Consider the following 26,554-nt stretch of genomic DNA (forward strand, 5'->3'; position numbering starts at 1 on the left):
CTGGACAGTGTGTGGTGTGGCAGGACAGGGCAGCTCAAGCCACATCCTCTCTCCTGTTCTTGCTCCCCCTAGTTCTCCCGCCCCGGTCCCCAGTCCATGCCTCTGCAGCTGAGCGCCCACTGGCAGTGTGGGCCGACCCTCACTCAGGTCTCGGTGGAGTACAGCTACCAACCCGGTGCCACAGTCGTGCCCACGCCGCTCACCAATGTCCAGATCCTGCTGCCCGTGGGGGAACCTGTGACCAATGTCCGCCTGCAGCCGGCTGCCACCTGGTGAGGGCGAGCGGGAGGCCGGGAGAGGCTCAGAACCTAGTAGACCGCCCTCCGACGCAGCAACTGATGGGTCCACTGTAGGCCTGACCATTTACTGTGGGCTCACCTTGCTCAGAGGCTTCCCAAGGAAGCTTGGTGTTAAAGAACCCATCCACCATTGCAAGGGGACGTGGATTCAGTCCCTGGGTCAGGAAGGTCCCCGGGAGGAGGAGATGGCAGCCCACTCCAATATTCTTGCCTGGAGAATCCCCATGGACAGAGCAGCCTGCGGGCTACAGTCCAGGAGGTCGCAAACAGTCAGAGAGGACTGGAGTGATTGAGCGCGCTTGCGCGTGCCTTGCTTGGAGCTAAGGGCAATATCATTAACAAAAGTAATGTCGGCCACCAAAAGCTTCCTGCCTGTTAGGCGTGCCCTGCATCTCTGCACGCACTGACCGGTCGGGGCTTTTAGCAATCCCTTGAGGGGTGGGTCACCATCATCCCCACTTACCGAGGGGAAGCTGAGGTATACAGAGGCAAAGTCATTGACCGGAGGTCACACCAGGATGTGAACCAGCCACCCACTCGTGGCCCCGGGCTTTTAGTCACTGTACAACTTTGTTTTGTACAGAAGGTAGAACCAACAACCAAGAAACCGAATTTATAGGACCAAATGCATCACCTACAAGTGCTGTGAGCCTGAGGAGCCTTCAGGAAACAGCTGCTCCACACCCCCGCCCCCATTTTCACACATGGGGAAACTGAGGCCAGGGAGGGGACATGGCTTTCTTGGGTCATGTAGCCAAGAGGCAACTGAGCTGGGACCCTGGGCTCCGAATATCGTTTCTGGGAAAGACCTGACCTGATCTCTTGATGCCAGGAACCTGGAGGAGAAGCGGCTCCTATGGAAGCTTCCAGATGTGTCTGAGGCAGGGGGTGAGTTATGGTCGTACATAAGGGCTTGGAGGTCTCAAATGGGATAGGCTTATTTAAACTAGGGAAGAGGGAATTCCCTGGCAGACTAGTGGCTAGACTCCATGCTTTCACTGCCGAGGGGGTTCGATTCCTGGGCAGGGAACTAAGATCCAGTAAGCCATGGGACGTGGCTAAAAATGTTTTGCAAATAAACTAGGGGAGAACTAGGGATGTGCTGGAGGCAGGGAAATGTAGGCATCGAGGAAAGCTTAAAAGGGCTTTGACAATGCGGGAACAGAGGGCATCCCAGGGGGTGGGCGCAGGAGGTGCAAAGGCCCTGAGGCAGAACTCCTTTGGAAACCACACACAACCCCAGCAAGACCAAAGGAAAAGGGTGCAGGACAAAAGAAGTTGTCAAAGGGAACAGAGCCACAGGTCAAAGGGCTTGGGTGCAGGGCTGAGGAGGAGCCCAGGTCACTGGAGGGCTGGGGTGAGGAAAAGGGCACAGCTGACCTCAGACCTCCCCAGGCTCTGGCCGCCTGTCTGCCAGCTGGGAGCCATGCTCTGGGCCCAGCACGCCCAGCCCTGTGGCTGCTCAGTTCACCAGTGAGGGGGCCACTCTGTCCGGCGTGGACGTGGAGCTGGTGGGGAGTGGCTACCGCATGTCGCTGGTAAAGAGGAGGTTCGCCACAGGTACGCCCTTGCCCTGCCACTGCGCATCCCCGGAGCCAAGACCAGGCCGGGCTCTGAGTCCCACTCATTGCTTCTGCTAGGATGCAGGGAGAGGGGAGACATTTAGGGTGTTTGGAAGAGATAGGTGGGTGTTGGGGCCTGGAGACCCAAGGTGGCGGGTACAGGTGGAGAGATGGGTCGTCAGAGCCCCAGTGAAAGGGATCAAGACGTATCCTCTATGGGACTTCCCTGACCAGCCAGTGGTTAAGACACCATGCTTCCACTACAAGGGGCATGGATTCAAGCCCTAGTCGGAGAACACATGCGCAGTGCAGCCCAAAAAGAAAGAAAAAAAGAAGTGTCCCCTGGCTGGCTGGCGTCCTTGCGAGAACCCAAGGCAGGGAGCCGGAGGCCCCACTGGTGCATCCACCCCCACCCCCATCCCATGCTTCTGTCCCCACGAGCGGCTGCTGGGGTCCATGGGACAGTGGAACAGTGAGCTACAGGGGTGTTTGGGAGAGCTTAGGGGATCCCTTCTCCCCTCACCACTCTGTCTCCACAGGGAAGTACCTGGTGAGCTGTTAAGCCCGCAGAAGCTGACCAGCATTGCTGGCCCCAGCTCCGCCCTGCATTGTGGTGCTCGCTGACTGCTTCCTGCCCTCCTGCTGGACCCGGGGGCTCCCCACCTGGCCTCCCCTGAGGCCCTGACTCCATGGAGAGGATCCCCGTACTCAATTTGGCTGAGCCTGAGATACACTCCTGCTCACGCCAACTCCCGTGCAGGTCCTCGACCTTTTGATGTTCTTTACATAAACACTCTATTTTCTAATAAAATAAATAACAAGACTTTTCTTGCACCAGGAAGTTTCCTTCACGTTTCCAGAGAGGAGAGGAAGAAAAGACGGATGGGTAGGAGAGAGCTAAAATTCCTAATGATCTTACCTCCACCCCTCCACCCTTACCTAGCCAGTGCAGGGTGATATTGAGGTGAAAAAAGCCAAATATGAACACCCCCAATCCCATGAATACTTCCAGTCCGGTGGGCTGGTGAAAGAGAACACGGACTAGAGGAACCTAGAGGGGGATGCCAGAAAGACTTCCTAAGCAGAGGGCATTATAAATGGGGCTTTGAGGTTTGAGTAGAAGTTTTCAGGCTGGTGTGGACATGCCAAGCAGAATAATATCAGTTGGCATCCCAGGCAGTGGGCGCAGGAGGTGCAGAGACCTCAAGGCAGGATTCCTTTGCAAACCACACACAACCCTATGGGACCAAAGGAAATGGTGCAAAAAGCAACTAGTATAAGAAAGTGAATAGCTCACAAACACTGACTGAGGACTTGCAGCCACCTACAGCTGTGAGCAAGACAAAGCTCTTGGAAGCCGTGAGGCTGTGAAGCTGAAAAGACAGGGTTTAGAGCCAGCGGCTGTGTGACTGAGCCAGTAACTTGAGCTCCCCAGGCCTCATCTGTAACCCAGCTCACTAGGTGCTTGTGAGGAGGTCACATACTTTGAAGAATGCCTGGTACAGAGTAAGCACTCCAGAAGTCCTGGTATTCTCTTATTTACTGGGGGTCCCCGGGTGGAAGGTGGGGACCTAAGTGCAGGTGGGCAAGGGGTGGCCTGAGGGAGGGCCAGGACAAGTGAGGTAGCCCGCATACTGTGGTGGGGAGCAGGTCTGAGCTTGATGGAAAGTCCTGGGTCCTGGTGGACATGTGGGGATCCTGGGTGCCTGACCCTGAAGGCCATGGAGATCCCAGGGATGGCACCAGCGCACATACTTTGCTGCCTCCAACAGGACTTTAGAGCCAGCGCAGGTGGGTGCTTCCCCCTCACAGGCCCTCAGCTCCTCAGCTGCAGGTTCATAGCCCACACTCACCCCAGGTTCCCTGAGTTCATGAGCCCCAAAAAGATGCTAGAATCAAATGTCAGAGCCTACAGGATTGTCCCCGCCCTCCAAGTTTTTGCACACGTGCATACATGCGTACGCGTATTCTCAGTGGCTTTGACCCATCCAAAACCGTCCCTTTGCTAGTCCTGTATGGCTGAAAGGCTGGAGTGCCACGTCCACACTGTGGACCAGAGCATGAGGAGACACTGACGTTTATCACAGCTCTGAGCATTATCTGGGTTTGGGTTCTGGCCCATCTGATAAGAAGCAGGAAAATGCTACCTCCTGGTGGCTTTCATTTGCTTTCCTTGAGTCACAAGTGAGGCTGGGCAACCTTTAAATCACATCAGGCATTTCTGGGTGCGGCCTCTTAAGTGCTCGGACATCCAGAACTGGTGTGACAGATGTCTATGTGGGAGGGTGAGTCCCAGGGGGAAGGTGGGATCCCCGTTGAACTGGCCAACCCCAGGCAGGCAGCCCTGTCTGTGGTTTACAATGCCCTGGTCTCCTACACCTTGGAGACCTCCAAACACAAAGCTATTAGGTGACCAGCCAGAGGCCACCCCTGGTAGGTGAATGGCCTGAGAAATTTTTTTTTTAATTGAGGTGACATTCACATAATAGAAAATTAATGACTTAAACAATTCAGGGACTTTCCTTGTGGTCCAGTGGCTAAAACACAGCGCTCCCAATGCAGGGGCCTGGGTCAGAGAACTAGATCCCACATGCCACAGTGAAAAGATCCCTCCTGCAGCCAAATAAATAAAACATATTTTTTTTAATACAAAAGAATTTAGTGCCATATAGCACAACCACAATGTTGTCCCCTCTAGTTCTAGAACATTCTGATCACCCCAAAAGGAAATCCATTCCCATTAGCTGCCACTCCCCATTCCCTCCAGGCCCTGGTACCTACCAATCTGCTGTCTGACTCCAGAGATGTGCCTGTTCTGGGCATTTCACACACGAGGTGGTCTTTCTAGCCTGGCTTCTCTCACTGAGCATAGCATTCATTGCAGTGTGCCTCACTGCTTCCTTCTCTGTCGTGGCTGAATAATACTCCAGGTTGTTTTCATCCACTCATCCTTTGATGGACATGGGTTGTCTCCACCTTTTGGTGGTTGCCTTGTTCTACTATAAACACGGTGCACACCTGTTTGAACACCTGTTTTTTATTTTTAGCGGGGTGGATACCATACCTAGGAGTGGAATTAAATTCCTGGGTCATATGATAATTCCAGTCTGTATTTGAACCCAAGCCCTCCAGCCCCCCGGTTCTACCCTGAAAGCTTTTGAAGCTACCCTGGCTGTAATAGGCGACTCCAGCTTTCTACCCGGCGGGCCAGCCGGGCTGGGCGAGCCTGGTCAGCTCCCAGGCCCACACATTCGAGGAGGGTGGGCTGGGGGGAGGGATGACACAGGAAGGGGGCCCTTGCCTGATGTGGAGAGGGATGGGCAGAGGCACACCCCCCAGATCTGTTGTCTGATTAAGCTCTCCTACCGGGCTCTTGTGCAGAAGGAAATGGCAACCCACTCCAGTATTCTTGCCTGGAGAGTCTCATGGACTGAGGGGCATGGGGGACTACTGTCCAGGGGGTCGTAGAGTCGGACAGAACTAAAGCTAAAGCGACGAAGCACGCGCGTGCACACACACATGGGGCTTGTGAACGCAGGAAACCCGAGGGGGCCCCATTCTTTAGAGGAACTTTAAACCAGGAAACCTCAACGGGTTCCGTAGTTTAAAGGTTTGTCATCGAGAGAAAGTGCAAGAGCCAGGGTCTCTGTGGCCCAAAAGTGTTAGTCACTCAGTCGTGTCCTACTCTCTGCGACCCCATGGACCGAAGCCCGTCAGGCTCCTCTGTCCAAGGACTTCTCCAGGCAAGAATACCGGAGTAGGTAGCCTTTCCCTTCTGCAGGAGATCTTCCCGACCTGGGGATCTGAGGCCTGAAATGCCCCCATTTGAGGCAGACATTTAATGTCATCACTCTTCGACACCCGCAGAGTAGCTCATGCGGTTGCTCTGTGCTGACCTTGCTCCCCAGACCTGTCCCAGCTGGACGAGCCTGGGTGTAGCTCCTCCACTTTACAGATGAGAAAACTGAAGTGCAGCCAGGACCGGTTCCTCTTCCTCCTAGGGAGGAAATCGCAATGGGGCAGGAAGTAGAGGATGGCTTGAATCACCACCTGGCTTACACCTGTGGACTGGAGCTCTCCTCCGCAACCCAACCCATCTAATGTGCCAACACCAGAAAGTTCCAGACACTCAAACGCAGCACAGGTAGGGTTCGCATCTTGGCTAGCCCCAACCTCAAGAATCTTCCAATCTGACTTGCAGCTTTGCGAATGCCAGCCCTCGGCACCCGGACGTCTGGGAGCTCCGGATAGATTATGGGGTTCTGAAATATTGTAACCCCTTGAAGAGCCACTGGGATCAACTCGCCTCCTTGCTCCCCCCCACCCTCTGGACACACACACACCCTCTTAATAATTTCTTATCGAACACACGCTGGACCAATCCTGGGGCCCTTTGCCAGAGGTAGGAAGGCGCCTCTCGCACATCTCCGGCCTCGGAGTGCTCACTCTCTGGCTCCAGACTCCCCCAAATGGGGTCTGGAGCCGGGGTAGGGTCGGAGGAGGCGAGAAGCCGCGGGGTTGGGCGATCCGGCCAGTGGAGGGGCAGGGGCGCGGCCGGGGAGGGAGGGAAGGGCGGGGCCGGCCGGAAAACTTAGACCCGGCCCTCCAGGAAAGCGGCTCAGCTAGGGTGTGGGGTCCCGCCGGAGGCTGGCAGGAAGGCTTGAAGCCTGGAAGGGCGGGGCCTCGCGCGTAAATGAAACTCCTCCTCCTGCTCCGGAGCAGGAGAAGGGGTCGGAGGCTGGACGGTTGTCTGGGGGTAAGTACTGGGGCCCCTGAGGATCTGGTGGAACTCTGGTGGAGGGGCGGAGTCGGGGCTCTAGGGAACCTGGACTGGTCCCTGGGGTCGCGGTATCCTGCTGCGTGTACCCTGAAGTTTGGTGGTGGTTTAGTCGCTAAGTCGTGACCAACTCTTGCGATCCCGTGGGGGCGGATCCCATAGGGGGAGATCTGGAGCCCCGGGTTTCGAGAACCCTGTTGCCCTCACCCATCGGTAATAGTAGTCGCCTGCCTCCCACGGCAGACTCAGTCCTGACCCCGAAGGAAGCCTCACTCACGCCTGGGGAATAGGGGGACACCGAGGCTCCTGATCCTGTAACTGTCCCGTTGCAGCCGTGGTGCACACCCCCGCCTCCAGCCTTCCTCCTAGGACAGAGTGGGAACCGAACGGAGAGTGGAGTGCGCTTTGTACCCGCTGACCATTACTGTTACTGTTATCGTTATTGTTGAGATTGTTAGCACGCTGATTGGGAGGGTCTGGGCAGGAACAGCAACAGCCTTGCCAGGCGCTGCACCAGGTTCCCGCGCGGGACCCCAGCTCACAGTTGCCTTTGGGAGTCATTCAGGCCTGATTCATTCAGGTCAGCCAGTGCCTGGCTATATAGCTTGCTTCTGATTGCTCCTGCTCTCCAAATGCACCTCAGTGTCCCCTCTGTGGGGGTAGCAAAACGACCCAGCTTCCACGAGGATGCCTGAGCGGTTAGCCTGCAAAAACTTTTATGGTGGGGGCGCTTCTGGCCACTGAAAGACCTCAAGCAAGTGACTGTATGTCTCTGAGCCTTGGCTTCCCTTTATGTCAAGTGGGGCTCATGATGTGGAATTGTGGTGAAGGTGAAATAAGTGCAACAGCCAAACTGTGGGGCCACAGAAAGCCAGCCATCCCCATGAGCATATTAGTAATTATAGTTATTATATTGCACCATTAGCCATCTTTATGGCTTCTCCACCAACTTTCCATCTGGGCCAGATTTTTTTTTTTTTTATGGCCACTTTGCAGATAAAGGAACTGAGGACCTGTTCCCCTTCCCCCTAGCCCTCTACCCCGACCTCTCCTGCCCCCTCTCCCTACCCCTACCCTTATCCCCTATCCCTTGGGCCAGGGCCTCCTTGTCCAAATCTGGAATTCAGGACCCCGGGGAAGGTTGCTGGATTTGGGACTGGCCCTGGGGCCACAAGGGCTTCCCCTGGTGGCTCGGATGGTCAAGGATCCGTCTGCAATGTAGGAGACTTGTTTTGATCCCTGGGTTGGGAAGATCCCCTGGAGAAGGGAATGGCTACCCACTCCAGGATTCTTGCCTGGAGAATCCCATGGACAGAGGAGCCTGGTGGGCTACAGTCCATGGGGTCGCAAAGAGTCGGACACTGAGCGATTAGCCACACACTTCCAACTGGGGCCGCAGCTTTCCCCCACAGCCCCGTCTCTTCCCAAGGTGGCCACCAGCACTGGTGGTATAATGGTGAGTATAGCTGTCTTCCCAGGTGGCCGCCATGCCAGACAGGTCCGAAGAGTCCAGAGGAAGAGGTGTGGCCCCTGCGTCAGGCTACTGGGCCGCCACCTCTTAGCTGCCTGTGTGAGCAGCTCATGTTTGCACAGCCCAGCCCAGACACCCTCCTTTCCCCTCTCCCTCACCCCAGAGTGGGAAGATTGATCCCTAACAACAGAGTGTGAAGATTGAGCCTCTGGGTGTGGGGGAGGGGCCGCACACCTCTCAGGAGGGGCCTTGGAGCTTCTCTCCTCCAAGCCAGACCTTGGGGAATCCAGACAAGCCGGCTTGGCCCAGGGACCCTCGGGCTGGGCTGGGTTAGCCCAAGGGGAGGAGATAAGGTGTCCTGAGTCTTCTTTCCTGCCAATGGCCTCTGAGGCTCAGAGTGGGACAATAGCTTGCCCTCCAACCGCCATGACCCCAGGAGGGTGCACACTGTGGTCACTCCACCTGATGGGAATCTGGTTCAGCTTGATTGACCCCCATGATAGGGAAACTCACTACCGACATCGCAAACTAAAGGAGATCCCACCAGGTGGCGGTTAAAGGCAGGAAATGGGCTACCACTTAACCTCCCTTGAATGAGTTCCTTGACCCCTCTGTGTTTCAATTCGCCTAGGAAACAAAAGGAGGCTAACATAGCCCTACCCCCGTGCAAGTGCGCAATGTAGGTGGAAAGGCTGCCTACAAGGCCTGCAGGTTAACTCTATCTTTGATTATGTTCTCACTCATGACATTTATTGATCGTTGCATGTGAGAAATTAACAAGGCCTGGAAAAGGGCCCTGACCTAGTTTGGGGGTCATTCAGAAGGTTCCCAGGGTTTCAATTTCCACATTCCTCTTCCCTGGATCATGGGAAGAGTTGAAGCCTTGATCTGCGATGCATGGCCTGCCTCCCCCAGCCTCAGTTTCCCCATTGAAGAAATGAGCCCAGAGATGCCCTTTGTGGCTCATCCGGGGGCAGGGCTGGCATTTAATCAGGGGCCTATGACCAGCCTCAGAATCCTTCCTGCACTGATCCCAGATACCCCGGGCAATTCCTGCAGTAGGTGAGGGCTGGCTCATTCAATGAGTCATCCATTAGGAGCCCTGGGACCTGGAAACAGGACTCAAGGGTCTAAAGGGCGAGTGTCGCCCAGCCCCCTCCCATCCTTTCGTCCACACCCAGGGGTTCACCAGAGTGAATGTTGGGTGTATATTTGCATAAAACCCACTCATACACCTGGTAAGCAATGTCAGCTCATAATGAGCCATTCTTAGAAATTATCTTTACTGGGCTTTTGCTCCTTTTTATTCCTGTTTACAAAAGCAACCCATGGTTCTTGTAAAAAGGAGCCAGCCTATCATTGCTGGAAGGCCAAACTGGTATAAACCAGTGAGGGGTCACTCACAGTCCAGGTGGTCAGTGTTCAAATTCCAGCAGCCTGGCCTCTGGTAGGTGGGTGCCCTCTCTGTGCCCACCTGACCCCCCACCCCCAGGAATTGGGACCTGGGACCTCCTTGGGAGGCTCACTGAGAGCTACAGAGGCCCATACATAGGCCAACGAGTCACACCCTTTCCTGCAAGCACCCCCGACTCCCATCCTTGGGCTTTCCTAGAAAACTGTCTCATTCGCTACTTCTGTCCCCTATTAGCCCATTGCCTCCCTGATAACAGTAACGGTGGTTTGTCTCCCAGAACCTAGAGCAGGGCGTGGTATACACTGGGCGTTCAGCTCAGAGCACTGACCGGTGTGCAAGTCATATCAATAGCTGGTGCTGCTACTAACGTTGTTCCTGTTGGCATTATGCTGACACTTCATAAATGTGTGTGTGACTTGGAGGAAAACTCACCGCTTGGTCCTCTAGCCTCTCCCAGGGCTTGGGGGGTTATATATACAAATGAGGTTCTCCTGTCACCCCAGAATGTTTCAGGTCCCCATCCCCATCCAGATGCCAGCTGAGGGTCAATGGGGAGAAGAGAAGCAAGGAAAGCCCCAGTGGCTGGTATTTAGCACATGCTGAGGGTAACCTGTGAGTGGTCAGCTGACACCAGGCAGCTTTGGCAAGGGGATGCTGAGGCCTGGAGTGGGAAGGGACAGCTACTTGCCCCGAGCCTACAGATGGCCAGTAGCAGCTGGGGCAGGCCTTCCTACCCCCGGGGGCCACCATGGCAGCTTCAGAAGCATCAGCTTTCTTGGTCCTCACAGCTGCTGGGTGACAGGGGAACAAGCCGTCATGTTCCTGACTTAAAAACCGAGCTGAGGGACTGGTCTGTTTGGGAGCACCCTGGACTGGAGGGTAGGAAGTGGGGCAGGTGGCTGTGTGTTCTACAGGTCTGGAGAAGGACCCAGGATTCATCCTCTGGAAGCTAGGAGTCTCATGTGGGAAATCTCCTTGACATGACCTCCAAGCTGGCATCAGGCATGCCCTCACCATGTTTGAAATAGTGCCAGGTGGGGATGCGGGGCTGGCCCAGATCCCCAAGGGTGCTAACTAACTGTGTGGCATTCTCACTTCCCCACGTGTCTCTGGGCTTCGCTGGTGGCTCAGACAGTTAAGGATCTGCCTGCAGTGTGGGATACCTGGTTTCAATCCCTGGGTGGGGAAGATCCCCTGGAGCAGGGCATGGCTACCCACTCCAGTATTCTTACCTGGAGAATCTTCATGGACAGAGGAGCCTGGCAGGCCACAGTCCATGGGGTGGCAAAGAGTCAGACCCGACTGAGCGACTAAGCACACATGTCTCAGCCTCTCTGTCTTCCTGGCCTCCCAAGGGACAGGGACAAGAACAGGCGAGAAGAATAGAGGTGCCTGGACCCACACAGGCCCGGACCTTGCCAGACCTTGGCTGTCGCTTGGGGGTGTAGACAGAGGATGGGGGACTATATCACTGCTCCCAGTGAGAGGGTAACAGGCAGGAAGGCCAGGGGTCTCCAAAAAACGGAAGAAATAGGCTGCACATGTCAGACATTTTTCTCTCTCTGAAGTGGCAGGAGGAAACAAAGTAGCGATATTTTTTTCCTTCTCTATACAAATTTAATGGCACCCCACTCCAGTCCTCTTGCCTGGAAAATCCCATGGATGGAGGAGCCTGGTAGGCTGCAGTCCATGGGGTCGCTAAGTCAGACGTGACTGAGCAACTTCACTTTCACTTTTCACTTTCATGCATTGGAGAAGGAAATGGCAACCCACTCCAGTGTTCTTGCCTGGAGAATCCCAGGGATGGGGGAGCCTGGTGGGCTGCCGTCTCTGGGGTCGCACAGAGTCGGACACGACTGAAGTGACTTAGCAGTCTCTTAAAATACTGTGTTGCCATAATGACACCTGGTTTCACCCGAAGTTAACTATTTTCAAACCTTGAGATAACCAATGCATAAAATGTTTGTCTTAAGCTATGTTAATGTACTATGCATTTACCCCAGACTATCAAGCCAGTTCCGCCTAATGGCTCAAAACCTTGACAAACCAGTATGTTAGACATTGTTCCCCTAATCTATGTAAAGGAAACTATTTGTATGGTAATCAACCCTTCTACAAGGTTCAAGTCAATCGTTTTACGGCCAATGACTCGTCTGTTGCCAAGATTATCCCAAAATACATCTTGTGGATGAGGGGCCTGGTGCCATTCTGAGTTTTAAGACTTTTCTTTTATTAACAGACTGCTAGTGACTATATAACATCCAGCTGAAGACTAGCAGGGGGGTACTCTTTCTGCCCCCTTCTGATGCTTATGTCAGAAGCCTTCTCTATATCCTTTATACTTTAATAAAACTTTATTACACAAAAGCTCTGAGCAATCAAGCCTCTCTCTGGCCCCGGATTAAATTCTCCTCCGGAGGCCAAAAATCCCAGCGTCTTTTCATGGTTCAACAACAAACCTTTCACCAGTGGGGGTTCCTAATTAATTCTGCTGAGTGATTAGCCTCTTCTGCACATCTAGTGTCTCATGAATATTCAGTGAGTTATTAACAAGAAGTACTGTGTGTATATATGCAATGAATCAAGACTGTTCAGTGAACATGTCTCTTGGTGCCTCGGGGCTGTTTAGTGGCTGGTCCATATTATATTCATTATGATAATATGTATATTCCACAACCTCTGGTGACTCAGTTGGTAAAGAACCCACCGGCAATGCAGGAGACCCAAGGTTTGGTCCCTGGGTAGGAAAGATCCCCTGGAGAAGGAAATGGCAGCCCACTCCAGTATTCTTGCTTGGAGAATCCCATGGACAGAGGAGCCTGATGGGCTGCAGTCCTTAGGATCGCAAACAGTCGAATACGATTGTGATAATATGCATATTCATTAATGCATCACAAATGCACCTTGCAACTCTTAATTGTTGCCTTAGAACTATTGCATGTATTATAAGTACTGAGTGTCTGTATAGTTAGCGGGTCATTCATATTTAGCACTTCTTGCTCATTAAATACATCGTGAATATATTTCAGTGCCAGGAATATTTGGCCCTTTCACATATTAAGAAGGAGTCAGGGATATTCAGTGCTTCTTGGTCCTGTCCCCTTGGCTCCACGGTTGGGCTTGCCGATTTACCAGGACTGAATCACCTGCATCCTCTAGGGTCCCAAGTAGGGAACGGTGACAGCCGTTGTCTGCCATGGGGTTAGGCTGAAATGACACGCAAGGAAATAGCCAATACGAGAATTATCGTTAGTATTTTTGCCCGTACAACAAACAGCAGCGAGTGTCACCTGGGGACTGAGCTGCGAGTGCCAAGACGCTGGGCCCCATTTCTGGGGCTCCATGTTGGCTGGGGAAATAAACAGGGAAGAAGCGAGTAGATTTGTCCAGTGGTGGAGAGAGGAGCAGAGGAAGGTGGGGCCGAGGTGGGGTGGTTTAGTTGGGAGGCCGGGGCCTCTCTAAGGAGATAATGTTGGACAGAGGCCTGAAGATCAAGCAGAACCAGGGGGAAGAGCAGGAGGGAAGGGCATCTGAAGTGAAAGGTGCAAAGGCCCTGTGGCAGGGTCCAGCCTGGGTGTTTGAGTGTGTGTGTGCTTAGTTGCTCAGTTGTGTCCCGTTCTTTGTGACCCCATGGGCTGTAGCCCACCAGGCTCCTCTGTCCATGGAACCTCTAGGCAAGAATACTGGAGTGGGTTGCCATTTCCTTCTCCAGGGCATCTTCCCAAGCAAGGATCGAACCTCGGTCTCCTGCACAGCAGGCAGATTCTTTACCATCTGAGCCACCAGAGGTTGTGTGTAGCTGGAATGGAAGAGAGGGGGCAGAGGTCATGGGGCGGGGGGAGAAGGGGATTGAGAGCACCCAAAGTGGGGAGCGTTATCGATTCAGTGGACGTGAGTTTGAGCAAACTCCGGGAGATGGTGAAGGACAGGGAACCCTGGTGTGCTGCAGTCCATGGGGTCACAAGGATCTAGACACGGCTGAGCGACTGCACAGCAAGAGGCAGAGGCTATGGGTCTCAGTCAGTGGAAACAAGAGGCTTTGCTGTGCGCAGTGGAAGAAGCAGGCTCTGGGTGATGGTGAACTTGCAATGGTGCATGGAAGGCAAACAGCCCCCAGCAGGATTGGCTGGTATTGCGGTGGGGAGTTGGGTGATGGGCCTTGAGAGTCAGCCTGGACGTCACTGCAATCACTCTCTACATAGTGGCACTATGAGCTAGCGGGAGGAGGCCCTGCCAAGTGCGGGCAGTAGACTGATGTGTTCATCCATCAGATACCTGATGGGTCTTCCTGGCATACTGCCATCGCGTGCCAAAGGCTCTTGCCCAGACACTGCGCCTGGGCCACCTGCTGCCCCATAATATCCCCTTGTGAAAGGCTCAGAGACTTCTCGCATTTTCTTCTGCCTGGCCCATCCTTCTCTTGCCCCCACATCCAGGTTTCAATTTGTTTTCTTTTTTTGGATACGCTGCGCTGCATACAGGATCTTAATTCCCTGACCAGGGATTGAACCCAGGCCCCCTGCCGTGGAAGCGCAGCCTCTGAACCGCTACATCTCGCGGGAAGACTCAGGTTCCAAATTTTGAGTACTCCCTTCATCCTGTTTGCTGAGCTCACCCACATCCCTGTACCCCACCAGCCAGCTCCTATCCAGGCCCCCAAATTCTTGCTGCCCTGACCTCTAACTCGGGCCTGATTGCACTTCCCCACTCAGCAGCCACAGGGAACATCTTCAAAGTATAACTCAGTCTCGTCCCTCCCCTGCTCACACACCCTCCAGGCCCCATTTCCTGCTCCTCCCCCGGCTGTCCTCGGCAACCCTGCCTTCATCTCCCTCCTCCTCCTCCTTGGCTTCAGCCACACCACTTCCTGCCTCTCCCTTCAACAACCTAAAGTTGTGCCTACTGCAGGGCCTTGGCACTTGCTGTGCCCTCTGCCTAGGACGCCCTTCTCCCAGGGCTCTGCCCACGTGATTTCCCTTCATCCTTAAGGGGATCCGCAGGCGGGTCAGGTCCCTTCCCTGCCACGGATCCCTTTGTCTTTGATAGCATTTAACACGGTTGCAACTAAAAGAACCACCTCGTGTGTGGATATCGTAAGAGACGGGCTGACTTGGGCATGGCTGTGGCCCCAGCACCTTGCGCATAGTAGGTACACAGTAAATACTCTGTGGCCCACAAGTCAGTGCAACAAGTAAAGCAGCTGGATTACTGCCTGTTCCTAGGTTCACTCACCAGCCCCCCCGCCCCCTGCTCCCTTCTCCCTGCCCCCAGCATGGCCCACCTGCTCACCAGGTTCTCAGTCCTACATCAGATGTTTAGCACATGGGTTCCTTGTGACAGATTCTGGAGGGACATCCAGGTGGGAACTGCAGGGTTCCCACCCATCCAGATTCTGTGTTCCAATCCTGCATTGCGCTGAGCCTCATTATCCCCATCTGTAAGTAGGGGTTCTGGGGGCATTAAAGGACCCAGGACCATGAGGCAAGGTCACTGAGGTTGTCACGACATAGTCAGTGTATGCCAAGCCCTCTGCTACTTAATATGGAAAGTGAGCCTTGTGTGTTTATAGGGCAATGAGTGTTCTCAGAACTTCCATATGCTAACAAGGAAATAGATGCCCCAGAGGAAGTGCCTCACCAAGGTCAACTCTGAGCAAAGAGGGACCCTTCAACAAGGAATCGGGCCTCTCTGCTCACATACCTTTCATGACTCTCCCATACCCCCAGGAAAGAACCCCAGTGCTCAGTTTGGCATTCAAGGTCTTTTTGGGGTCTGGCCCCACCTCTTAGCCTCAGAAATCAACCCTTCTCCAAATTCTGCTTTTCAACAAAATAAACCACGTGATTCCTTGAATAGTCTGTTTTCTTTCTCTTCTTCGCTTTTGCATTCAGCCTCCTGTCTGAATGCCCTTGGTGAACTCATATGCATCCTTCAAAACCTCAGCCTCAATACCCCAATCCATTCTTCTGGCCCAGACCTGAAACCACAGGTGTCTGGATTTGTCTCCCTAAGTCTGAGAGCTTCTGGAGGGCCAGGCCCAGGGCTGAGGCTTCTCAGTTCCTCTAGAATCTGTTTGTTGAATGAATGAATGTTTCATTATGTGTGCTTTGGGGTAAGAGACTACGACACCCTTCTTGGGACTGAAGAACTTGGAGACAAAGTGGGTTTCTGTGGCAATGCAAGTCACCCACTGGGCCACCTTAGGATGACTGAGCTTCACTTCCCCAGCTACGGAGTGAGGGTGGGGATTCTCCCAGAGTTATTCAGACCCCACAGACTTCAGAGTGAGCAGCAATTTCAGTTTCCACAAGTCCAGTCCTTGCCAGTCTGGAGGGGGTACACAGCAGAATTTGGGGGTGGGGTGGGGTGGAGGGTCAGAGAATTGAAAGCAGGCCTGAGAGGAACTTCTCACCAACCACCCAGCCTACCAACAAAGGTCCCAGAGTTGCTGCATAGCTGCTTGGAGGAAGTAATACTAAGGGCTTCCCCAACTTTGGCAACACTGGGCCCCTAAGACCCAGTCTTTCCCATGGTAGGTGTGAGGTCATTACCTCTTTAGAAAGTAAGGCCTATAAGGGGAGACTGGGGACCACCTGGGGTATCGCCCAGTGAGTCACCCAGCAGGGTATTCTGGATCAGTGAATCCCCAACGCTCTCAGCCTGACTGAAAGGGAGCCCCAGGGATTCTTTTTTATGCCAATCTGGATGCAGGATGTTGTGAGTCTGGAAGTATTTCCTGCTTGAAGTTTCAAGGGGCCATGAGTTATTTGAGGGTGACCTTGGTGGATGGAAAAGGGAAGCGGAACTGAGGTGCATTAATAGAGGTCTAGTGTAGGGAGAAGGGGAATGAAGCTCCATCCCCTCCACTGACCCCAGCTTGAACTTTCAGATCCCAGTCAGGAGACACAGAGCCTGGGAGGATGGAGTCTCTGTAAGCTCCCTCCATTTCAAGAAGAGACCTGGCAAGAAAGAGTTGGGAATGCAGGTAGCCAACAAAGAGTGAATGTTTCATATGCAAAGAAAGAAAGTGCAAGGAAAAGAGCACGCATTAACGGAATTAATTAGAAGCAAATGGTCATTTGCCCAGACACTGATCCCTGTAATATGAGCCATTTAGTCATTTGATCCCTTCTCACTCCTTCCCCCTTCCCAATGCCCAGGTTTGGCTGAATTGTTGTTTAGTGGCTACGTTGTGTCCGACTCTTTTCTGACCCCATAGACAGTAGCCTGTCAGGCTCTTCTGTCCATGCAATTTCCCAGGCAAGAATACTGGACTGGGTTGCCATTTTTTTCTCCAGGGGATCTTCCTGACCCAAGGATTGAACCCCTTTCTCCTGCATTGGCAGGTGGATTCTTCATCACTGAGCCACCAGGGAAGCCTGCCGAGTTGTAGGTATTCCTATTTCGCTGAATTTTTTTGTTGTTGTTATGGGAACTAAACACATTCCCAGCTAAGGGATCCTTGGCCATTTAGGTTTGATTTTCTATTTAAATAGAAATAAACACTGCTGCTGCTGCTGCTAAGTCGCTTCAGTTGTGTCCGACTCTGTGTGACCCCATAGACGGGGGCCCACTGTCTCTGGGATTCTCCAAGCAAGAACACCGGAGTGGGTTGCCATTTCCTTCTCCAATGCGTGAAAGTGAAGTCGCTCAGTCGTGCCCAACTCTTAGTGACCCCATGGACTGCAGCCTACCAGGCTCCTCCATCCATGGGATTTTCCAGGCAAGAGTACTGGAGTGGGGTGCCATTGCCTTCTCCAGAAATAAACACTAATAAATCTCAAATACTCCATCCAGGGAATTTATCTAAACCTGTTTCAAGGTTCTGTGTCCAGCCCTCATTCCCCTCTTTGAATCCTTCCTCCTTTTCAAGTCTCTATTCCGTTTCTATGTTTATTTAAATAAGACCAGGATTTCTCAATCCTGACAATGTTGACATTTGGGACTGGACCATTCTCTGTCATGGGGGCTGTCCTGTGACCTGTAGGATGTTCATTTAAGCAGCATCTCTGGCCTCCACCCACTCCATGCCATTAGCAGCCCCGTATCTCTACCCTCCCCCAATCATGGCAACCAGAAATGTGCCCAGACGTTGCCCAGTAAGTATCCCCTGGGAGCAGAATAATCCCTGGTTGAAAACTGATTTAGACTGTAAGTGAATCCACCCTCTGAATGAGGGTGTCTGAGTTAGAAGTTGGGGTCCCATGTCTTCCAGCATCTGTGGGTCTCTGCCCACCAGTGTCGCCAAAGAGAACACTGTGACATCTCTCCCCTGACTTTTGGTGACTTGGGCTTTCTACGGCAGCTCCTGAGGTTTTTTCCCCATCCTTGGAGCTCAGGCATCTGCCAGGTTTGCCTGAAACACTCCTTCCTTGTGGTCCACTCTGAACTCAGGCTCCTCTTCAGCTCAGAAAAATGTCCTTGGATTTGTTCATTCTTGCATCACATTTGTTGGTTCGCAAGATTGTGATATGTCCTTTTAGAACTCACAGACCTGCCCTCCAGATGGTGAAACCACCCCTTCTCAGGCTGGCAGCCAAGCCGGGGGCACACAGCAATAAGACAGGCTCTGTGCCACGAGCAGACAGGGTCCCTAGCTACTCAGACTCCACTGACTCATCCCCTCCTCCGGGCCTTTGCACTTGCTGTTGCCTTCCCTGGTATCCTCTCCCCCTACCCTCCTCTCCGCACACAGCAACATCAGCCATGCTGGCTCCTTTGTGCCATTCACATCCCACTTAAATGTCTTCTAGACCTCGAGAGCCACACTCCCACACACACTAGACCCCGTTTCCTCCCATATCATTTCACTGACGTTTTTAGTGTTTAGTGACGTTAGTGTTTATTCCCCCCGGAGAGTGTGGGTCCCAGAGTGGCAGAGATGTTGAGGCATCCCATGCCTGTTCATCACCGGGTCCTCCGCTCCCAGGAGGTGCCTGGCACAGAGGAGAAGCACAGTAAATATTGGCTTGAATGAATGTATAAAGTCATTCTGAGAGTCTGTATATACGTTTGTATGTTTGGCCACACTGTGGGACTTCCAGGATCTTAGTTCTCCAGCTGGGGTTGTGCGCTTTGCAGTGGAAGCGAGTAGTCCCAACCACTGAACCACCAGGGAAGTCCCAGGAGTCCATGTTTTTTCAGAATCTCCGGCATTTGAGCATTCATTCATTCATCCGATACTCATTTACCGAACACCCACGGTGCATGAAGCACAGTTCTGGGGGCTGGGGATAAAGTGGTGAATAAGACATTTCACGGAGCTTGTGTTCTGGTGGAGAAGATGGATGAAAAGAAGTACCTTTTTAAAGTTTTATCATGTACTTTAGGAGATGAAAGGGGCTTCCCTGGTGGCTCACCTGGTAAAGAATCAGCCTCCAATGCAGGAGACCCTGATTCAATTCCTGAGTCAGGAAGAACTGCTGGAGAAGGGATAGGCTACCCACTCCAGTATTCTTGGGCTTCCCTGGTGGCTCAGCTGGTGAAGAATCTGCCTGCAATACAGGAAACCTGGGTTTGATCCCTGGGTTGGGAAGATCCCCTGGACAAGAGAATGGCTACCCACTCCAGTATTCTGGCCTGGAGAATTCCACAGACTATATAATCCATGGGGTCGCAAAGAACGGGACACGACTGAGCAACTTTCACTTCACTTCAGAAGATGAAAAGTGCTATGAAAGACAGAAAAAGTGGGCTAAGGTGGAGGATTAGGGCTGCCAGTGAGATGATGTTTCCTGAGGAGGTGCTCCTGAGACGGGGACATCTGAGCAAAGACGGGAAGGGGGTGAAGGAGGGAATGTGTGGAAATCTGGGGAATCAGGCAGAGGAGACAGCCTGTGCAGAGGTCCTGAGGCAGGACCATTTTTGAGGTCCTCAGCATGTTTGAGGTTAAAATCCCAATCACATTCTTACATAGGGTTAATTCCCATTTAACGCTGAAGCTCAGAGAGGTCAAGCTTCTTTCCCAGAGTCACACAGTAGAACCTGTAGAGTGGAGTCTGAGCCCTTTCTTGGGGACATACCTGGTCAGGCAGTCCTTGGCTAGGCAGTGTGCAGAGATGATGACGGGCACACTGGGGAAAGACCTCATGGATCAGGGAAGGAAGCCCTGTGCCCAGCACCAGCACCCTTTTGTAGCTCTAGATAAAATGGGAGACTCTTGCTCTTAGGGAAGAGCTGGTTGAGGTTGCTTAGAGCTGGAGGGGCCTAGGAGAATCCACTGACTGCCCTACGATGTTTCAGGTGCTGAAGGGGAGAAGGAGGAGACCCCAGACCAGCACGGACTTCCTGAAGCAATCTGAGGTAAACGTTGAGGTTCACTTATTCATTCAACAAACACTGGTCGAATGGCCACTAGGTACCAGGTGCCAGGAACTCCCTTCACACCTGCACAACCCAGTGACTTGGGGGTTGCTCACATGTCCCCTTTATCGCTGAGGATACTAAGGCCCTAGGTATGAAGGGCACGCAGCCAGGGAGTGATGGAATTGGGGTTGAAACCCAGGAATGTGGCTCCAGGGGGCACCTTTCTGAGATAAGCCAGTAAGCGTTTAATGGATCAGTAGGTCCTGCCTTGGGTCTAATTTAGCATTTTCATGCTGTTCATCTTCACATTGAGGGCTGGGACACAGCACAGATACCACCTTTTCAGACAAAAGGACACCAAGGGAGTCCAGGGAAGCCTGGGAAAAGGATCTGAACAGGAAACCAAGGGCTCTGCATAGATATGGGAAAGGAAATCCTCTAGGAGGAGGGGTTTTGACGGATGAACAAGAGTTTGCCAGAGAGAAACTAAGTGAACTTACTTTTATTCATAAATTATTCATTCAGACACTCCTTGCTTCCCCTGTGCGTCTGCCTCATGCTGGGCAATGCCAGGACCCTCAAGAAGCCCTCAGCCTTAAGAAATCAAAGTCAGATACAGACACCCTCATGGGACCATTACTGAGCCAGAGAGCGCCATGGTACTAGAGGTGGTGAATAGGGAACCAGGACTCTTCCTGAGGGGTCAAAGGGGGCTTCCTGGAGAATGGATCATTTGAGATGGGCGTTAGAGCAGAAACAGGAGTTTGCCAAAGCAGAGAGCATTGTTTGAGACATGCTGATCCTGAGCGGTCTGTGAAAAGCCAGGGCCCATGTTCAGCTCAGTGTTTGTTTGTCCCTCAGTCGTGTCTAACTCTTTGTGACCCCATGAACTGCAGCCCACCAGGCTCCGCTGATCATGAGATTCTCCAGGCAAGAATGCTGGAGTGGACTGCCATTCCCTTCTCCAGGAGATCTCCCTGACCCAGGGATCGAACCTGGGTTTCCTGCTTTGCAGGAGATTCCTTATCAACTGCGCCATCAGGAAAGGCCACGCTCAGCTCACAGGACCATTAAAAATAGTCATGGGACTTCCCTGGTGGGCCAGGAGCGAAGACTCTGTGCTTCCACCACAGTGGGGCGCAGGTTCAATCCCTGGTGGGGGAACTAAGATCCCACATACAGTGCCCTGCCACCAAAATGTAGAATGAGTGATGGTTATATCAGAAGCTCAGAGCTTCCTGGAGGGGCAAGTGAAAAGGGAAGCAGGAAGGATCCCAGCAGCTCTCAACTACTAAAAGGGGAGTTCTCTGTCTCTTTCTCTGGGAGGCTCCTGAGCCATCTCTGAGGCTGGAACATAAAGAGGTCCAGGTTGGATGTTGAGGATTCTGGGCACACTGAATCTGGGAGGCTCCCCTTGGCATCTCCATGCCTGTTTTCTCTGTAAATATTGATCCCCAGTAGGCCCTGGGCAAGAGTCAGAGCCAAATGAGGTACTGGAAGGGGTGGGGACAGGGGAATCTCTGGGGGTAGGTTTCAGCATTTTAGGGACGTGAGCAACTGTAACGCTGCAACCAGGCGCTGGGGTCCACAGGCAGGGCGGGGAAAGCGCTTGGCCCACCTGGCACCTTCAGCGAGTGTTACTGTCAGCAGGGGCTGCCCAGGGGCCTCCTCCGGCCACTCCGGAACTCCGGTGGACCACAATGAGGTGCTCCCATCCCCTGCGGAAAGAGGCGGGCCTGGCTCTGCTTCTAGCCACCTTCACCCTCCTCCTCTTATGTCTGCGCCGGTCACCGCCCACCTGCCCCCACCTGAAGGAGCAGCCGCGCGCCCCCAAGGCTCCGGACTGGCCCTCACCGCACTTCCGCCCCCCACCGGCCCCTTGCCGGCCCAACACCTCCATGACGTCCCTGCCTAACTTCGCAGGGCAGCCGCGGCACATCCGCGACTTCCTGCTGTACAAACACTGCCGCGACTTCGCGTTGCTCCAGGAAGTGCCGCCCGACAAGTGTGCGGACCCTGTCTTCCTGCTGTTGGTGATCAAGTCCTCGCCCAGCAATTACGAGCGCCGGGAGCTGGTGCGGCGCACGTGGGGTCGTGAGCGCCAGATTCTCGGCGTCCAGCTGCGCCGCCTGTTCCTGGTGGGCACCGACTCCAACCCGCTGGAGGCACGCAAGGTCAATCGGCTGTTGGCCATGGAGGCGCAGACTCACGGGGACATCCTGCAGTGGGATTTCTACGACTCGTTCTTCAACCTCACGCTCAAGCAGGTTGCCTGGGGCTGGGGCGGGGGGAGGGGCGGCGCCGGGTTGGGGGTGGGCGGGGTGCCACCTACTTGGAGCCACGTGTCCTTCGTGCCCAAAGTTGCTACCATCTCCTCTTAGGGGTCCTGGAGACCAGAAGCCCCCTCACCCCACCCCCACTACTGTCCTCATAGTGATCTGAAGTCTTCTTCATCCAGGAAAGGCAGGGAGAAAGGACAGGGTGGTGTGAGCTTGCAAGCCTGCCTCTCCAAGCCTTGATGACCTGGGTTCAAACGTCTTATTTGCTATTTGCCCTAGATGATCATTCATTTCTCTGTGCCTCAGTTTCTTCATCAAGGAAATGGGATATTCATTGAACTCATTCACCTCTGAGGGCTACAGTGAGGATTATATGAGGTTTTATTTATTTATTTGGTGGTACAGCATGCAGGATCTTAATTTCCTCCATCTGGGATCAAACCTGTGCCCCTCAGAGTCTTAACCACTGGACTGCCAGGGAAGTCCCTGAGATGATATTATATTTATAAAGTACCTGGGCCAGTGACAGGTAGGGTTTCCCAGATGGAGCTAGTGGTAAAGAACTCGCCTGCCAATGCAGGAAATGTAAGAGACCTGGCTTCGATCCCTGGGTCAGGAAGATCCCCTGGAGGAGGGCATGGCAACCCACTCCAGTATTCTTGCCAGAGAAATCCCATGGACCAAGGAGCCTGGCGGGCTGTAGTCCATGGGGTCGCAAAGAGTTGGACGCGACTGAAGCGACTTCGCACGGTGGGAAACACTGGACAGAGCACGTTTTGTTTCTTTGCTCTGCTCTGTCTCCCTCTGAGGCTCAGGTCTGTGCAGTAGATACTCAACAAAAACCTTTCTGATGAAGAGAAACCGTGAGAAGTAGAGGCTATCTTGCCCATGCTCCGAGGAGGAATTGAAGGCTCCAGGGACCCAACCAGCTTGAGGGGTGGGAGGGGTGGAGCAAGCTGAGTAGAGAACCAAGTTGAAAGGGGCCCCCTGCTCAGAGTAAGCACAGAAAGGTCTGGGTTCAAGACCTTGAACAATAGACCATCTCTGTTGTGTGACCTTACTCAAGGCACTTTCTCGGGAGAGCCTCTATTTTCTCATCTGTAAATGGGGTTGAAGACCACACCTGCTTCCTAAAATTGTGTTAAGAATTCAAGGTAGGGCAGACACTGAGCAAGCACTGGCATGCAGCAATAGTTGTTATGAAGATAACTAAAGCCAAGGTGGGCAGAGGACCCGGAACCTCTTAATATGCCACATTCTTAATGCAAAACATAAAAGCCTGTGATGAACGGCAACTTGACAAACATGAATCCGGTGTCTACGAAGTGTTGACCCCATCCTGGGTGCTGATGGCATATAGGAGAGACACTGCTCCCACCCAGGGGGAGTCCAGAGCCTGGTGGAGGAAGTATTGAAGTGTTAGTTATTCGGTCATGTCTGACTCTTTGCAACTCCATGGACTGAAGCCTGACAGGCTCCTCTGTCCATGGAATTCTCCATGCAAGGTTACTGAGGTAGGTAGTCATTAACTTCTCCAGGGGATCTTCCAGACCCAGGGATTGAACCTGGGTCTTCTGCATTGCAGGCAGATTCTTTACCGTCTGAGCCATGGTAGGGGAAGTAGATGTTATATAAGAATCATACAAGTAATTCTGTGATGGCAGTGCTTGGCAAGGCAGAGTCAGAAAGAATAGCAATAAGCGTAAATGAGACGATTTTCGAGCACTTCTTGTACATTACAGAGCATCGTCTCTGAAGATCCCCAGCACTCCAGGAGGTAGGTCCTATGACAAGTCCTGTCTGGGAAGTTGGAAACTGAGGCAGCAAGAGGGACTGTTGGTTGCAAAGATCACCCCACAGAGTGAATTACTGAACCCAGGTTAGCCTGACTGGGGGTTACTGGGGTGGCCAATAGGGACCCAAAGCCGATGGCCCAGGCGTCAAGCCCGCATGCCCTGTCTACCCACCGGCCCGCCCTTGCAGGTGCTCTTCCTACAGTGGCAGAAGACGCGGTGCACCAATGCCAGCTTTTTGCTCAACGGGGATGATGACGTCTTCGCCCACACAGACAACATGGTCGCCTACCTGCAGAGCCACAACCCTGACCAGCACCTCTTTGTGGGCCACCTGATCCACAATGTGGGCCCCATCCGGATTCCGTGGAGCAAGTACTACGTGCCGAAGGTGGTCATGGAGGAGGAACACTACCCACCCTACTGCGGAGGTGGTGGCTTCCTACTGTCCCGATTCACGGCCGCCGCCCTGCGCCACGCCTCCCACGCCCTGGACCTCTTCCCCATCGATGATGTCTTCCTGGGCATGTGCCTGAAGCAGGAGGGCCTGGAGCCTGCCTCACACAGTGGTATCCGCACGGCTGGCGTTCAGTCCCCTTCCAGCCGCCTGTCCTCCTTTGACCCCTGCTTCTACCGAGAGCTGCTGCTGGTGCACCGCTTCTTGCCCTATGAGATGCTGCTCATGTGGGATGCACTGAACCAGCCCAACCTCACCTGTGGCAGGCAGAGTCAGGTCTACTGAGGTGGTGTCAATGCCCCCAGCCTTGAGGCTACTGTCTCCATCCCTATGGAAAAGGCAGCAGCTTCCATCCAGGAAGCTGAGACCTTTGTCCTCCTAAGTAGGCAGAGCTAGGAGGGTACCAGGGAGGGCTTGATGAGTGAATCATCTGCCCAGTGAACTCCTACACATCCTTCAAAACCTGCCTGGTACCGCCTAGACCACGTTCCATCTTCCTCCCTAGATTCTCAGCTGGAGTGACCGTCTCTCTCCATGGCTGCTAAGGGCAGAAGCACTTCTGCTCAGGTCCCAGCTACCGCTGCTACCCCCATTCCTTTTCAGTGTCCCACCTCCTAGCCCTGACTTTCATCATGGGCTGAACCTTAAGCAGTGGCCAGCCGCTTCTCGGTCATGAGCCTGCTGTGGTAGGTGAGTTCTGGCCATGGTTCAAGGCCAACTGAGAACTTCTGGGTCCACACATAGCTGAAGGGAGGAGGATTTTTCAGCTGGGGAGAGAGGGTTATTGTTCTCCATCCCTCTCCAAATCTTGGACCCCTCAGATGGTGGGAGGGGCCAGAAACGCTGTGAATGTGTGTGACTGCCTCCTCCCTGCTCCTGGCGTCAATCGCTCTAAAGGTGGGAACACTGAGCAGAGGAGGGAGGCGGCTATCTGTCTCAGGCTATGGGAGCTCAGAGTTTCTGGTGTCCCTGGCAGGGCCCAGCACCCACATCTGTGCTCCCCAAGATTTCAGGGAAGAATAATGGGGCCAGAGGGGTTCTCACTGGGTCCAGGTCCTGCATACGCACTCTTTTGTACCCAGAGAAGGGGGATATTCAGGTATTTTGGGTGCCTAAGTTCTCAGACTGGCCCTCCCCCCAGTGTGTCTCTCCCACTGGGGAGATCCAAGTGAACTGGTGACCTCCCCCCACGCCCTGCTACCCTCAAACAGGTGTCTGAAATGGGCTTCGCAGGGATTGGGACGGTGGCGGTGGGGGGGAGGGTGTCTCACTACAGAGAGCAGATCCTCAGGGAATAAAATGTTTTGCAAAAGAATTTGAGGTCTTTTTTTTCCCACAGTGATTTACAAGTTTTAAATCAGATCAGTCTACATTCATCCTTAAAATCTTATTTCCAGAAGAAAATATAGACAGTAAAAATAGGGCATGGATAAAGAAGAAGCTATAGAGCTTCCATCAGGTAGATCTCACATCATCCCCCCACCTGCTCACACACCCTCCATGGCTCCCTATTGGCTTCAGCTCATATTGTTGCAGGAAGAGGGACGCCTTCCAGGGCCTGAGAGTGCGCTCTTGTCTAACATTTGGAAACGAACTGTCCGAGGAGACACACGTGCTGATAAAGCAAAAGACTTTATTGGGAAAGGGCCCCCGGGGGGAGAGCAGCAGGGTAAGGGAATGCTGGGGAACTGCTGTGCCTCATGGCTCACAGTCTCAAGTCTGATGGTGATGGGGTTGGTTCCCCATGAGTTGAGGCTGTCTTTGACCAATCATTCTGACTCAGAGTCCCTCCTGGTGGTGCACGCATTGCTCAGCCAAAGTGGATGCCAGCAAGGATTCTGGGAGGTGGTTGGACACATGATGTCTTCTTATGACCTTTTCCAAATTCTTCTGGTTGGTGGTGGCTTATTAGTTCTGCATTCCTTACCAGGACCTCCTGTCATAAAATAACTCACGCAAATGGTTACTATGGTGCCTGGCCAGGGTGGGCTGCTTCAGTCAGTGTGCTTTCCCCTAACAATATTACCTCCCCAGCCTGATTCTCACTGCCAGCTTAGTGGCAGGCTCGGGAAAGAGAGACACAATGGAGAGACTGCTCCTGGCTGCATGGGACACTGGACCCACCCAGGCTCCTTGGGAATCCCACCACCCACCCTCCCTCTCTTCACTGGGTTCACCTCCTCCCGCTGGGACTACA

At 53.3% G+C, this 26,554-nt stretch overlaps 2 protein-coding genes across 4 annotated transcripts in view; both read left to right on the plus strand.

The window, feature by feature from the left end:
• FCHO1 (FCH domain only 1) overlaps positions 1-2,695 on the plus strand; it is a 28,839-nt gene extending 26,144 nt beyond the window's left edge. The window contains exons 25-28 of one of the 2 annotated variants that reach the window (XM_018051400.1): positions 73-272; positions 1,132-1,187; positions 1,695-1,859; positions 2,401-2,695. In XM_018051400.1, the coding sequence (XP_017906889.1) occupies positions 73-272; positions 1,132-1,187; positions 1,695-1,859; positions 2,401-2,423 (444 nt within the window). In that variant the 3' untranslated portion in view covers positions 2,424-2,695. Of the gene's footprint in view, positions 1-72; positions 273-1,131; positions 1,188-1,694 lie in introns of both variants that reach the window. The other variant, XM_018051399.1, reaches the window with a different exon arrangement.
• On the plus strand, positions 6,475-25,672 carry B3GNT3 (UDP-GlcNAc:betaGal beta-1,3-N-acetylglucosaminyltransferase 3). 2 transcript variants are annotated; one of them, XM_018051402.1, is made up of 4 exons: positions 6,475-6,617; positions 19,766-19,825; positions 21,420-22,095; positions 24,091-25,672. In XM_018051402.1, exons 3-4 carry the CDS (start codon positions 21,529-21,531, stop codon positions 24,640-24,642), a joined length of 1,119 nt encoding a protein of 372 aa, XP_017906891.1. In that variant the 5' UTR covers positions 6,475-6,617; positions 19,766-19,825; positions 21,420-21,528; the 3' UTR covers positions 24,643-25,672. The 2 variants fall into 2 exon arrangements, with proteins under 2 accessions (XP_017906891.1, XP_017906890.1); XM_018051401.1 differs by having other exon boundaries at positions 21,479-22,095.

The sequence above is a fragment of the Capra hircus genome, chromosome 7, assembly GCF_001704415.2.
Source record: "Capra hircus breed San Clemente chromosome 7, ASM170441v1, whole genome shotgun sequence".
NCBI classification, from domain to species: Eukaryota; Metazoa; Chordata; class Mammalia; order Artiodactyla; family Bovidae; genus Capra; species Capra hircus.